This window comes from Rhineura floridana, chromosome 3 (assembly GCF_030035675.1).
Source record: "Rhineura floridana isolate rRhiFlo1 chromosome 3, rRhiFlo1.hap2, whole genome shotgun sequence".
NCBI classification, from domain to species: domain Eukaryota; kingdom Metazoa; phylum Chordata; class Lepidosauria; order Squamata; family Rhineuridae; genus Rhineura; species Rhineura floridana.
Window position 1 is genome coordinate 86018773 of NC_084482.1, and position 15932 is coordinate 86034704.

The following is a 15932-nucleotide window of genomic DNA, read 5'->3' on the forward strand; positions in this document are numbered from 1 at the left end:
GGGAGAGGAGCATATGTCATTTTTTTGCAAACCAATTGGTTGATAGGGGGAGGTTTTAGAGGCGGAGCTTGGAAAAAGCGAAAAGAATGTAGGGGTCTTACCGCTATGTGTGCAAAAAAGCGGTTTTTTTTATTGGAAAAGAGCGAACTAAAAGGTAAAGTGAGGACGATCAGATGACAAACCGAATATGGAAACCGTGGATTATCCCGCTCTGTTTGGATAAGCCCATAGTCCTACAGCATTTGGAGGACCACAGGTTCCCTATCCCTGGACTAGACATTCTACAGCTGTGTTATGTGTGCTGTGGCCTAGTACGTTACTCCTTGCAGGGTAAGAGTACCCCCCCAAAGTTTATAAAGTACTTTGCGTTTTAAAAATATTGTGATGTTGCAGTTCAGTTTCAAATGTGATTTAGGAATAGGTTTTGTAGCTCTTTTAAAACATATATATATTCTGTTGAATTCATTACAGTGCACATTGTGTGGTAACTGAATCTATTGGTGTTTTCCTTTGCCATTCTGATTTGTGAATAAATTCTTTTCACTCATAGAAATAGCCATTTTGGTAAGTGTATTTGCTGCTACTTCATATACTCAAAAAAGTATTAGGAAATTTGATTACAGCAATCCACCATCAACAGCTCCATTCAGATGCCTATTTTAATTGATTGGGTAAGACAAATGGATTGAAACATGACAGATATCTGTAGACAGGTAGTCAAGTGGCAATGGTGTAATGATTCGGTGTAATGCATGAGAAAATGTTTGAAAATCCATCTGATGCACACCTGAAAAAGAAAGGTATGTAATATTTATTTATTATTTGATTTATATCCCGCCCTTCCTCCCAGCAGGAGGAATACTTCTATTCTGGAGCTGGATCCTGACCAGATTTTGTAAAACTGACCTTGGGAAATTGCTGAATAAGATGGAAAAAGACTATTAAGACTTATTCTTTGAGTAACTGCCTTATCTGCAATCACCATAAAGTTATTGAGCCTAGAGACAGAAAAAAATATGACCATTTATTGCAAAAGATATGTCGATAAAAGAATCTAGAAATATACAAAACATTATATTTGATTAAATACATTTTATCAGGAAAGTAGTCTGTATTGGAGCCTGCTTATTTACCAAGAGTTGTGACTGTAGGTAGAAGGAATATGTATGTATTGTACTGTGGGAGTGCATAAACCTTTTATGAAGATACTGTTCACAAAGATTAAATGTAGCATTCTTACAATATTCTTCCAAAAGTTCACTTTCCTCTGTAGAGCAGAGTAATTTCAAGTTCAGTAGTTTCAGAATATATAACGTGCTATACAATATTTTACAAACATTGTCACTTAAGTACCTCATTTCACTTTTTTTTTTAATGGCAGCATGACATATATTTGCTGTACACAATTAGTGGTACTAAAAGGTATCACTGTGTTGTAGAGTACAAACAGATAAGAGAAAACCTTCTGGAATGCACTCCAAAGGTCATACACAGTACTTTCTTCTTTGCTAACGTAGGTTTTAAATAGTCTTTTAAATATAGGTATTCTAACTCTCATTGTTGAAAGATGAACATAGCGTGAACCATCCTTAATTTTTTCTTATTTGCAAATTGAACCAGGATTGAAGAAGGTTAATGCAGTGGCCAGGATTTGGCATGATAAGCACTGACCCTGAATAACACATCAAACATCTGAATAAAGAATGGAACATGATGTACTGTATGTATGTATTTGTGTGTGTGTTTGTGAGCACCATCCTTTTCCTGATTTCCTCTTAATATCATATGCTCACAGCCATAAACATAAGAAGCGCCTTGGTGGATCAGAGCAAATCAGTCTTGTCCAGAATTCTGTTTGCAGCTTGACTAGCAAGTTGCCTTTGGAAACTCACAAGCAAGGTATGAAGATGCTGGTCATATTGTTGTGTTAACAGATGGTTGAAATACCTGGCTTTCACAGCACATATCAGAGGAAAGGGAAAACCTGGATTCTGTCCCTTCCCTTCTTGAAAGAGCTGACAGTTTAAAAGCTCATGGCATCAAACATTTGTTACAAGCTGTGCATGTTGACTTTATTCCATCTCATGAAAGCCCTGGGTGCTGGGTTTTAACTGTTGTAACCAGCAGTGAATGACACCCACCTCCCCAAGTCAAGGTGCATAGTGCCCAAGGCCAGCTGTGCTGGTACCTGAGACAGAAAACCCCCCAAGCACCTGTTGACATACTTGGCTGTAAAAATACAATAATAATAAATTAATTGAAAAAACAACATTTCCCTGGTATTTTGTGACTCTCAAAATCAGGCAGCTGCTTCAGTCTGACCAATGGTAGGGCCAGCTCTATGAGGAAATGCAGTTGTGGAACTTTTTCAGCATGTTGCTTATCTCTGTTGGATTGGATGTCTGTAGTCACATTCATAACATATCCATAGCTTATGGAAACTCAGCCTGTGGTCTTCAATATAGGTTGTGGCAGATCATGGAAGTACCTGCAACTAGTTGTCCACATATTAGAATGCTGCTGTCAAAGGTACGGTGGGATTGATGGCTTGTAGAACATGTTCCAATGTTTCAGTAAAGGGAAATATGGTGATAAACCTGAAAAGCATCTGAACTTGGCATCAGTGATTTATCTTTAGAGGATAATACAAGGGTGGGTAAACTAAAGGCACATCAGTAACACGGGTCTCATGGCTGCAGATAACGGAAATATTTTGGTGCTTGTAATTAATATAATTTCAAATAATTTACAAATATAGTTCTCAAGTTATAACTTATAGGCATGCTAAATGATTGTGCAGTACTCTTCTGGAATGATTTATCCAAATGTGTGAAAGTAATGCTTTAGATTTAAAATCTTGGTGTGATCTTAGAAATACATTTTAGAAAAGTTAATCTGGTGTTATTATTTGTCTCATTTCTGAATATTAGCATCTGCTGATAGTCTTTAATATCACACAAAGTTACTTCTGCAGCCATGAAAATGACAAATCTTCCCCTGTTGGCTCTTAGTTGGCCAGATGCACTACAATTAACTCAGCTGTTACCAACAATGTAAAGCAGTTCTGCAGCTCACATAGAAGTATCCAGTGACCTGAATTCAGGGAACTCATGATCTTTGTAGAAGCCTTTGAAAAATGCTTGCCCATGGTAACAGGAGCTATAACGTAGGCATTTACCACGTGGATTTGCCTGAACACATGGTGAGTCTCCATGCCAGTACCAGCAGCCTCCAGGAATGTGCACCTAGGAGCAACCACATAGGGACAAAAGGAAATATATGCCTTAGTGTTTTTTCTTTTATCAGACATTGTTCCACATAGCTGCCTTTTCAGAAATTGACTTACAACCCCAAACTTTGCAATGTTATATGTGCCGAAGTGCACTGATTGCAACATTAACATCAGGTTCTAAATATTTTTGCCTGAAGGTTGACCTTTTGTACCCTCATGACTTACGTCTTATATTTTCCTTTAGAATGTAAGCCGCCTGGAGAGGAACAGATTGGCCTGGATCCTAAGATCAGTTAAGGGAGTTTATAGAAAGTTTTCATTTCCCTCCTCCCTCCCAGCAGCTACCTGTGCCTCCTGAAAAGCCTCTTTCGAGGTCCTGATTAGTGATGGATGGAGCGTAGGGGCTTCTGGGGGAAGGAGGACTGTCTAATTTGGGCAGTTATCCCCTCCCCCAGCAGCCCCCTTGCCCCTTATCCAACATTGCTCAGGGGTGTTCCCCAGACTTCCAGAGAAGCTTTGCAGGGATGAGGAAGGGATGTGAACCTTTCCTTCTCTGAACATCCTTAAGTTATCATCCCAGGATCCAAGCCATTGCTTTTTTGTTCTGCCTAGTAAAATATAGTAGAAGTCTCATTTTCAGAATAAGTAATTTTTCCCCAGTTCAAAGTTATTAATAATGCAGAACTTTGTCTTTTAAAAGTGTGCTGTGATTAAAATAGAATATGACAGTCATGGATTGTTTTCTAGAATTATAGTTACATATTTTATTATATAAGTAGTCTATTATAATAGTGTTTTTTGACATTTTTCTGTTTCAAGATTTATGCTAACTGCTAGTTTTGATTATTTTGAGGGAATGCTTTTCTGCAATGCAAAGGATGTTAGGTGCACTTGGGTATAATCAATACAGAGTTGCTATAAAGCAGTTTGTCAAGGAAATTAAGCTATAAAATGTGTCTGAAACCCCAAATCTGGCAGCTTCAAAAATTCTGCGTCAAGCTAACAAAAAGCAAGGAACGAGGTCCCAAATGATTCCATCTTACTCAAGTTATATTCATGTGACAAAACTGTAAGTAAGGGTGTCGTATATAGAAACAAAGCCAATGTTCTATTTATTTCACTAGCTTGCTCTGAAATACCCAAGTTTAGCTGGATCTCTAAATGCCTTGTTACAGTCAGTTTTGAGACCGAGCTTTTTATGTGTTCAAAGTAGGCATATTCCTGACTACAAGCACCATCTCCCTTCACATTTAGTGATTTAGATGCTGTTCACACGTTGCATTCAGACCATGTCTGAATCGACATTATGGCACACTATATTTTCCATAAACCAGGAAGTGAGGGAGATAATAAGAGAATGTGAAGGAAAGAATACGCAAATCGCAAGTCCGTGTGTCTGGACCAGGCCATACCATACCTACTTCTTAAGGCTTTCAAATCCACCAGAAGCATCTCTTTTTCTTTGACTTTCTTCTTAATTCCTGTTTCTCAATGACTGGATGATCAGATGGTTGCCTTTGTAGAGATACTACAGGATGGCTGTCCTCCACTTCATCCAGTGTCTTCAGAACCTGGTGAAACCTGCCTTCCTGTTGTCTGAAGTCATATTCTACACTACATAATGAAAACAGGGAGGACACATGTTAGTGACTTTTGAAATATGGATTTCAAGAAACAATTATGTTTGACACTTTGCTTGAGACACTGCAGTTTGGTAACTTCAGAAATAGAAATTTTGATTTAATTGACTTGGCATGTTAGATTTGAAACAGAAGACTCTTTTCATATTTGTAAAGAAGGCTCTGGACCCATACACGTTTGTATAAAATCCAATCTATATGTGAAGAGATTATCATAAAAAGAGTTCCAGTTCAAATTATGGCAGGTGGAAGTCATTTTCCATTAAAACATTTCATTCCAATAGCAGCTGATGCAAAGTTTTTGGTTTTCTGATTGCTTTCCTATGTGCTTAAAGCTCCTTTAATTAATCTGACAGATAGGTAAAGCTGTCAGTTTCAAATAGGCAAATTATTATACAGTAAACCTGCTGAGAAAAATGTAAAAATAAATATCCTTGTATATACTTTACTCATTGTTAATAAGTGGAACAGAAGTTGCTAATAGAAATATTTTTATTAAACTGGAAAGGGAACAGTCAGAGTGCTTTGGTAAAATACAAATCAATTGTTTTTTTAAAAAAATAATATTGGTATGGTTTTTCTTGTAGTACATTTCTTGTTTCCAGATAGCTCAGACAATAGTTAAAAGGATGTCAGGGTTTTACCACTTTGTGATTTTTTTTTTAATTACGCCTCCCTCAAGTTTTTTAAAAATTGTTTCCTTCCAAGTGCTTGGTTCCAGATAGGAAATAATAAAAGAAACCAGTAAGATGAGGAATAGGGCTTCATCCAATTAAATAAATATTAATTCACTAATAGGCAAAAAACCTGGGGTTTAAGAATGTACCTATAGCCCACAGATATTTCTATCAAACTTTAAAAAGCAGGGAAATTGGGCAGCTATAGTGAATGCACCAGGGGAGCAGGAGACCTGACCTCCTCTCTGAGATATTGGACTACCCTACAAATTTGTCAAAATGCAAACACAATTTGGGTTGGTCTTTCACAGTCCAATCTATTTCCTGTGTAGCTTGGAAGAATTTGGTAACATGTTCACAGGGGGGCTCTTTATGGTGCCACATGCATAGTGGCTCAGACTAGGCCCTTCCTAGCACCTGCCTTGTAGAACATGCAGTGCTTTGAAGTTAGAGAGGCTGCACCATTGTACAACTTGCACCAGATACTAAAAACTTGTATTTTTAAAGGTTTTCCCAGAAGGATGGATTGAGACTGGCAGTATCTGATTTCTCTTTTCAGGATTGTTTTACTTTTTGTATTTTTATTGTTATATACTGCTATGGTATTTTGTAATGCTTAGTGGTTCATACATAAAATTAAATACAAACTAAAATGAATCAAGGCTTCAATCCTATACCCATTTAAGTAGAAGTAAGCCCCACTGAACGCTGTGACCTACTTCTGAGTAGACATATAGGAATGAACTGCAAAAGCCTTTTGAATAGATTAACAAGTTTATCAATAAATTAATAAAACCTTAACATTCAAACCCAAAAAGTACTCAAGTCAGTGGAAACAGCATGAATACCTCATTTCCCAAGATTGTGAAAGCCAGTTTGAATAATTGCACTTTAAATTTCTTCCTCCAGAGTAGGAGAGAAGAACTGCGTTTGTAAACAAATCCATACTCTTGGCTGTTGGGAGAGGTGAAAACAACTGTTTTTGGGGGTGCAACAATTCGGTGTTTGTCAGAAGGGGACTTTATCAGGTGGGGATTTGCGAGCTACTGGTGGGTGTCTAGGTCTGGGGCAGGGAGTAGATGGATTTTGGCAAGCAAGATGCAGGAATTTGGCACTGAAAGTGCATAATGAGGGGTATTATAAAGTTCATGACTTATCCTACCATTGGCCTCTTTCATCATCATGTGATATTTCATTGTAAACTTATGGGCATGCCCTGAGAATCTCCATCTGTGTGTGGAGTTTGACACTCTGATGCAGGAGAGAATGGAATAAATGGTGGGCAATGGACTTTTTAAATGGGTATGTCATTCACAGGGTTATCTAACTAAGGAATAGTAAATGTATAAATTATGTTAGCACATATGTGTTCACTTTCTTGACCACTTAAAATCTTGATATTTAATAATTGATAGTTTAAAAGTGCCTTTTGAAGTAATGGCTTTTTATTATCCTCTCTCTGTGAAAGTGTGTCCAGAACTCATTAACAGTTTCTCCATTCCATGCACCGTCTCAAAACAGATCAAACATAAAAGTTAAAGCAATTAATTGCAAGACTTGCTTTGCACTTAAATTTAGAAAGTTTATGCTAGATTGCCCAGTAGATCATCAAAGTTTGGCCAGATGGCTATCAGTAATCAGTACTTATCATTTGTTAAGGGTATCAGTAATCAGGAAGATATAAATTGTGCAGAATCACTAACATACTTGGTTCAGGAACAAGCTTTTAGTTACAGATTCCAGTAGTTCAATTCTAAATGCAGTAATAACATGATGAAAGGATTATTGTTCTGAGCCCGTAGTTCTGAAACCCACTTTGCCAGACAGTCAACTCAATCTCTCTCTTTTAATCAGAACTATTTTATTAAACCAGAAAACACAAAGGTATACAGAAACTTCAAAGAAAACATACAGTCTCGGGATGGTGAACTGAGGATGGTGATGATGGAGAAGGTTGATAGCAGGTAATTATATTGTAGGATTGTTGAAGAGGTAGATTCAATGGAGGAGAGGTACCTTTTGACAGAGACAGCTTCTGGAAGAGGCAATTCTGGCAGAGAAATAACTTCTGAGAGAGAGTGATAAGTAAAAAAGGAGGAGTGTTGTCCTCTGGAGCTACTAGGCCTGCTGCTAGTTTCACTGATGACTGAAACAAACTGAGGCAGGTTTTGGAGGGAAAACTAGCTAACCAGTTAAAGAGAGGGGTGATGTCACCTGATGGGAAGTTACTGTAAGGCTAAGGGAGCATAGAGACAGACCTCTAGAGTTCCATAACTCTAACCTAATAAATACCTTCTTTAGCACAACAGAAAGAGTCTCCCTATATACAATTCTAAACCCTGCGGAGGCAGCACAGTTATTTAGATTACAAAGGTCTCTGATGTTGCTTGCTCTACAGATGGGAACAAGTTACGAACACCATCTGTCACTATAATCTTATGCACAAGTTTCACAAAGTGCAGAACCTCCTAAAAGAAGCAACATACCCAACATATTATGATCCACTTACCTTTTGGAAAATATGCACAGACCTAAGCAAAATGTTTCATTGTTTTTTGTCGTCTTACTGACATACATGATTAATAATAATAACAGCAGAGTGGTGAAACAGCTTGCCTGTCATAGAAAACATGGATTGAATTCAATGGGGCTTACTCCCAGGAAAGCAGAGTTAGGACTGCAGCCCAAGTTGCACTTTTCAGGACTTTTTTTTTAAAGTACAATGTGATTTTGAAAAATAAAATTATAGTACTCGAGTTCCATTTGAGTTTAACCTTTATTTTATCAAGTAAAATATTTATTTTTGAGTAAGATGGAGTCATGGTAGTCACTGCAGTATGTGAAGTACTATTATTATTATTATCTTTATTTATACCCCACCATTTTTCCAAAACTGGAACTCATGGCGGCTTCCAGGTAAAAAATACATATAATTAAAAACATACAAAATCTACATTAAAATAAGATTAAACTATTTCCAATATTAAAACCATACATACATATAGCTAAAAGAGTTCAAACTAGTTTAAAAATGATATAATAGACATTAGCAATGCAGCACCCTTCATGCCCTATCCTTAGTAAATGCTTGCATTATTTTAACACGAATAGCCGTCCAAAAATGCTGTAGGAAACTAGGGCCAGTTGCAGCTCATCACAGCACATTTTCATGGGACAGAGAGATGTAAAGATTGTATGTTTCCAGTATGTTATGTTATGAATGCAAGTCATTGCGCAATTAATTTGTAACAGGCAGCTGCTAAAACTATAATGAAATAAGCAACCCTGATGATTCTTCAGATGTAGGCATTTCAAATGGTACAAGACAAGGCAGTTCCCTAAAACGTTTAAGGAACAGAGGAACATTTAAGACCCAGTTTTTCACTTGTTGGAGTAGTGTGGCCTGAAGATATCCTCTCATACTCATAAACCCTATTCAGGCATTGTAATCCCTCATGAGATGAGGGGGAGTAGGGATAACTGCTAGCTCTGCCTCATTGCCTTATATGATTTGAAGGGATAAATTGCTAAAGCAGAGCATTTTTTCTACTAATGTAAGCTCCTCCATGATTTTTAACCCTGATCGTCTAGGGTTCTTCTAAATCACATGAAGAGCCTACAAATGTACAGCAGGCTCTTGGCTGCAGACATTATCTGCAATTTGTGGAGGGTGTCAATGACAGCAAAAGGAGGTGGAACTGGCACACTTGGTCCCATTCTCCCTCAAATAATTCTAATTATGTGGAAGATTAGAACACCTAAATAAAGCTAATGTTTAACATGTCAATTAGCCATGAAACTTGCAAATAAGAGCAAGAATATTTAGATTGCCCTTTCTCAGTGTATCCAGGTTTTAATATACAAGAAATGTATCGTATTGTGAACTGAAATTATGGGATTGAAAAAATCAAAGCAGCAGGAACCAAGATGCAACACTTAAAGGTGCCTTAGCAACTACAGGGTGGCAGTAGAGTATGCCTATGTAGGCCAGCCAAGTGTCATCCATCTTGCATGCTTCAAGAAAAAAAGTGTGTGCGTGTGACTTTCCACGACAATCAATCAATCCCATCTGATTAAAAACTCCATCAGCATAATCTAAACTGGAAAATCAATCAGTATATACTGGTTTCACTAGGTAAAATTTATAAATGACTTAGTAACCACAATCTCCTTAGTTGTTTGGTAGTCTAGGTTGCTAGTGTGACATGACTAAATGCCAAATTTTATGTGTGCATAGTATACATACAATATACTTCTGGTGTGTTTGAGGACATGCTGTGCATTTAAAAAAAGTGGTTTGGTGGCATTCATAAATTGGTTCTGGAATAGGCTAAGAAGAAAGCCCTGAGTGTGCAGACTAATTCAGGACTCTTTCATCACAGCAAATATCCTGCTCTCATGTTTGATTCAAAGGACTTTTTTTCTGTTTGAGTTCAAGAGTTGACATTTTAATTGTATTTTTTTGTGCAAATGGTCCAATATGGGTCTACATTTGCTACACCCAACATTTTGAAAAGTCTCTACTTTAACTATAATCTAAGATTTGGATTGGTAATTTTCAAACTCAATTCAACTGAAACAAGCTAGCGGTGTAATGTGAGTAGGAACTCAAGTGAATTAGAAGTAATTGTATGGGGGAATCAGTTGGGGTGGGACCAGTAGGAAAACAAAAGTAGAGTTTTTTGGTTATGCAGCAACACACTATGAAGTAAAGTTTGTTCCTTCTAACCAGCATTTGTGGTTCATTTCAAATCTTGCAAATATTACATGGTGTCAGAAGACTACCTAAAAACATAAGGCAGTGAAAAATGGGCCAGCTAAAGCCTCCAGGAACATTGGTGTTTGAAGGAAATGCAGCAGAGAACTGGGGAAGATGGGTTTGAATTGTACTGCATTGCAAGTGGAGCAGATAAGAAAGATGAGAGACTCCAGTCAGCATTATTTCTGCATGTGGCAGGTGAAGAAGCAAGAGAGGTATTTAATACTTTCCAGTTTGATGATTATGCAGATAAAAATAAAATTCAAGTTTTGATGAATAAATTTGAAGCATATTGTGTGCCCAGAAGAAATGTTACTTATGAAGGGCACAGGTTCTTCACTAGAATACAGAGTGAAGGAGAAAGGATAGACCAATATGTGACTGAGTTGAAGCTTTTGGCTCAGACCTGTGAATTTGGGGAGCTGTGTGATTCTCTTATTAAGGATCGCATAGCGTGTGGCATTCAGAAAGACAGATTGAGAGCCAAGTTACTGAGAGAGAGAGATTTTGGGGCAACAGAAAAACAAATGGATGCCTTAGAGGGCAAAATTACCTTTGAAAAGCCAAAAGTAAGCCAGCCTCAGAGCAAATGGAGCCCTGGCACTACTACCAGCCCCCAAGAAAGGGAAATGCCACAGAGGCCTGTAGAAGCAGCAAAGGCCTGCTACAAGTGTGGTATCAGTTATCATGACACAAATGCTTGTCCTGCATATGGGAAGGAATGCAGAAGATGTGGCAAACTTAATCATTTTGCTAAAATGTGTAAAACTAGAGATAGAAAACTTCAACGCAGACAAATGTTCTCAGTAGCAGATACAACTAAAAATGCTCATGATTTCTTCATTGGCACATTGAATTCTACATCTCTGGAAGATGAATGGTGTGTGGATATTCTCATAAATGATCACAAGTATGTGACCTTTAAGATTGACACAGGAGCACAGGCTAATGCAATGTCTTTAAAAACATACAAAGCCTTGCAAGCTGAACCACTTCAGCATTCAAATGCCAGATTAATAACCTACTCTGGAGAAAGACTACATGTGTCTTGTAAATGTAACCTGGATTGCAAATATAAAGATCAAAAAGCTGAGTTGGAATTTCACATAGTAGACTTTGATGCACAAGCTGTACTCGGTCTCTGGGCTGTGACTAATTTAAATTTGGTGCAAAGAGTTAATTTAATGAAAAGAGCTCCAGTAGATCAATGGGGTGTTGCAGTTGAATACAAAGATGTATTTGAAGGCTTAGGTTGCTTACCAGAGAAATACACCATCAAAATCAACCCACAGGTTCCACCTGTTATTCATGCACCTCGGAAGGTTCCAGTGGCACTAAGGGATAAAGTCCAAAAGGAATTGACTCGTGTGGAGCAATTAAAAGTCATAGTTAAGGTAAAAGAACCTACAGAGTGGGTGAATTCAATTGTGGTTGTAGACAAGCCTGGCTGGGACCAAATAAGAATATGTTTAGATCCAAGAGATATGAACAAAGCAATTTTAAGAGAACATTTTCAATTGTCTACTGTAGAAGAAATTACCAGTAAGCTAGCAGAAGCAGAATTGTTTACAGTTCTTGATGCCAGTAGTGGATTCTGGCAAATTCAGCTAGATGATAACAGTTCCAAGCTATGTAATAATAATAATAATAAATTTTATTTCTAGGCCGCCTATCTGGCCGCACAAGCGGCCACTCTAGGCGGCGTACAAGATAAAGTAAAATACAACATACAAACTACATAAAAACCCAAGAACTACAATATAAAACGAAACCGAACCCACCCATAGCTAAAACCAATGGCACCCAAAAGAAAACAAAAACAAAACAAAAGACAAAAACCCAGGCCACCTCAGCCAGCCGGCTTATGTATCCCTCCAAAGAGAGACAGGTGATGGAAATTAGTCACAGCTGGCTGGGTACCTGGGACCTGGTCCTGCAGGAGGCACGTCTGCCAGGCAGCAGTTCCACTGGGAAGGGTGGTGGAGGTGGTGTTCCAACAGCAGCAGCAACAGCAGGCTCTCCTTCCCTGGGTGGCGATGTTCTCCTTCTTCCTGCAGGCACTGGGTCTCCCAGGCCACCTCAGCCAGCCGGCTTATGTATCCCTCCAAAGAGGGACAGGTGATGGAAATTAGTCACAGCTGGCTGGGTACCTGGGACCTGGTCCTGCAGGAGGCACGTCTGCCAGGCAGCAGTCCCACTGGGAAGGGTGGTGGAGGTGGTGTTCCAACAGCAGCAGCAACAGCAGGCTCTCCTTCCCTGGGTGGCGATGTTCTCCTTCTTCCTGCAGGCACTGGGTACATTTAATACACCTTTTGGCAGGTACCGATTTACAAGAATGCCATTTGGTATCTCTTCAGCTCCTGAGGTCTATCAGAGGATGATCCAACAGACATTTGAGGGTATTGATGGGGGGGAAGACCAAACAGGAACATAATGAGAGACTGAAGAGAGTTCTGTACAGGTGCTGAGAGAGGAATCTTAAATTGAACAAAGTGAAATGCAAATTTGCCATGACTGAAATAAAATATCTAGGACATACCTTAACCAAAGAAGGACTAAAACCTGATTCATCTAAAATAGAGGGCATCACTGAAATACCCAGCCCAAGTAACAAAGCTGATCTTCATAGATTTCTAGGAATGGTGACTTACCTAGCAAAGTTTATCCCAAATTTGGCAACAGTAACAACCCCTTTAAGACAGCTGTTGGCCCAAGATGTTGAATTTTGCTGGATGTCAGTTCATGAAACAGCATTCACACAGTTGAAAGTACTATTAACAAACTCCTGTTTTGAAATATTATAATGTGAAAGAACCTGTAACTCTGTCAGTGGACGCTAGTTCTACAGGCTTAGGTGCTGTACTGTTGCAAAGAAGTGCACCTGTTGCATATGCTTCTAAACCAATGACTGCGGCCCAACAGAACTATGCTCAAATAGAAAAGGAAATGTTGGCAATAGTGTTTGGATGCACAAGATTCCATCAATTTCTCTATGGCAAAAAAGTGACTGTGGAAACGGACCACAAACCATTGGAGGCAATTTTCAGAAAACCTTTGCATACTGCACCTCCAAGAATCCAAAGATGGCAGTTAACACTGCAGAAATATCAATTACAAGTGCACTATAGACCAGGCAAAGAATTAATCATTGCTGATACCCTGTCCGGGGCATATCTTGAACAGGGTGAAGGAATAAGTTCTGAAGAAGCTGAAGTTGCTGTTAACCTCATGTTATCTTATTTACCAGTCTCCGAATCAAAACTGAAAGAATTTCAGGTGGCTACTGAAAATGATAGCATTTTGCAAATCCTGAAAAATGCCATTTTGCAGGGGTGGCCAGATAGAAGAGTAGAAGTTCCAGAGTGTATATGTGTTTATTGGAATTACAGAGAGGAATTACGTGTTCATGATGGACTCATTTTTAAAAGTGACTGAATCGTAGTAGCACAAGATTTGAGGAAAGAGATATTGAATATTATACATGAGAGTCATCTGGGTGTTGAAGTATGTAAAAAGCGGGCACGAGAAGCTGTATATTGGCCAGGTATGTGTGCCCAAATTGAAGAATTGGTACTGTCATGTACCACATGTCACACCTTCAGAAATAAAAACCAAAAAGAACCAGTGTTACCTCATGAAATTCCAAGAAGACCTTGGCAGACGCTAGGAATGGACTTGTTTGAATTTCAAAGAAAGGACTATCTACTTTTGGTTGATTATTATTCAAAATATGTGGAAATATGTTTGCTTGAAGACACTACAAGTAGATCAGTAATTTTACACTGCAAATCTGTATTTGCAAGACATGGTATACCTGAAGAGGTTGTCAGTGATAATGGCCCTCAGTTTTGCTCTAGAGACTTTAAAATGTTTGCCAAAGATTGGGACTTTGTTCACACAACATCCAGTCCACTGTTTCCTCAATCAAATGGAATGGCAGAAAGAGCGATCCAAACAGTAAAGAGGATTCTTAAGAAATCTAGTCTGAATAACACAGATCCTTATCTTAGTTTATTGGATTACAGAAATACGCCTACAGTAGATACAGCCTCACCTGCACAACTTTTAATGGGGAGACGTTTAAGAACCAGGTTGCCTACCTCAGCACCGTTGTTACTACCTCAGCAGGTAAAAGGTGACATACAGACACATCTGAAGAGAAGACAAGAAAAACAGAAGCTTTACTTTGACAAAGGTTCAAAGTCTTTACCACCTTTGCAGGTTGGTGATTCTGTTAATGTTCGGCAAAATGGAGTGTGGAAACCAGCGAGAGTGACTGGACAAAACATGACTCCAATATCATATTTGGTTCAGACTGATGATTTAACTGTCTACCGAAGGAACAGAAGAGATCTTCAAAGCACTCCAAGTTGTAAACCAAAAATGGATGAGACTACTGAGACTGCAACTGCACCTCCATCAGAGGTAGACCTATCAGAGTCTCAAGACAACAAAAGTGGAACAGTTGTAGCACAAAGTGCCAGTGATATACCAGAGAAGATTTTGGACTCTGAGTTACCTGTTACTACATCAAGAGGCAGAGTGATCAGAAAACCAATTCGATATAGACAGTAGTTTCTATCTTTTTCTTAAAAATGAAAAAGGGAGATGTAATGTGAGTAGGAACTCAAGTGAATTAGAAGTAATTGTATGGGGGAATCAGTTGGGGGTGGGACCAGTAGGAAAACGAAAGTAGAGTTTTTTGGTTATGCAGCAACACACTGTGAAGTAAAGTTTGTTCCTTCTAACCAGCATTTGTGGTTCATTTCAAATCTTGCAAATATTACAAGCGGCACCATGAATACTAGCTGCTGAGGAACAACAGTGGTAGAGGGCTATTGAGCTTATGTCCTGTTTGTGGGTTTCTCATAGCTTGGCCACTGTGGGAAATAGGATGCTATTTTAAGATCTTATATTCAATGGCTATTTCACTTTTCTGATGTAAAGGAAAGTGAACCCACAATTTAATTCAGAAGAAAAAGTGTGCCAACTCAGAAATTTGGGAGACACAGCTCTAGTTTTTCACCTTGATGTAATTAAAAACTTACTTTTAATCTCTAGGGGGGGAATTGCTTTTCTATGTGCATTTTCTTTCATTTTAAATAGCAACCTCTTCCATCAGTATGTTTACTCATTTAAGGTAGTTTGAACCCAGCTGACTATAAAATACATAAAAATTACAATTCCTTAATTAAAAATATGCCCAAGCCAACTTTTCTGCTTCCTTCAGATCTTACATTTAGCATCCTTAACAATTCATACTTGCTGCCTCTCTGAAGCTGAGATAATTAGATGGCAAATTCTCCCTTATGTTTACAGTAAGCATAATTGCTAGTCTTAAAAGTATATTCTTTCCCCTCTCATTAATGTGATTCAAGAGAAAACTATACTCCTTTTGTGTTTCTATGGAAACATTGACCCTTGTAAGTTCAAAGTGGTACACAGAGAATTTAGCTGGATCAAGCATGTTAGCACCAATCAAATTTAAATAGTGCAGGGATATATAATGTGATTTTTGTAATGTTTTGATTCTTGGTTTGTTTGTTGGTTTTTAAAAAAAACTACAGGCAATCCTGTGCATGTTTACTCAGGACTAAGTCTCATTCTGTTCAATTTTGCCTACT

The 15932-nt window shown here is 38.3% G+C and overlaps 2 protein-coding genes across 3 annotated transcripts in view; one reads left to right on the forward strand and one right to left on the reverse strand.

Moving 5' to 3' along the window:
• DOCK2 (dedicator of cytokinesis 2) overlaps positions 1-15932 on the forward strand; it is a 459036-nt gene that overhangs the window by 162198 nt on the left and 280906 nt on the right. The window lies entirely within an intron of this gene.
• INSYN2B (inhibitory synaptic factor family member 2B) overlaps positions 4666-15932 on the reverse strand; it is a 33760-nt gene continuing 22493 nt past the window's right edge. Inside the window, exon 3 of the mRNA XM_061621879.1 lies at positions 4666-4846. Within this exon, the coding sequence (XP_061477863.1) occupies positions 4666-4846 (181 nt within the window). The remainder of the gene's footprint in view (positions 4847-15932) is intronic.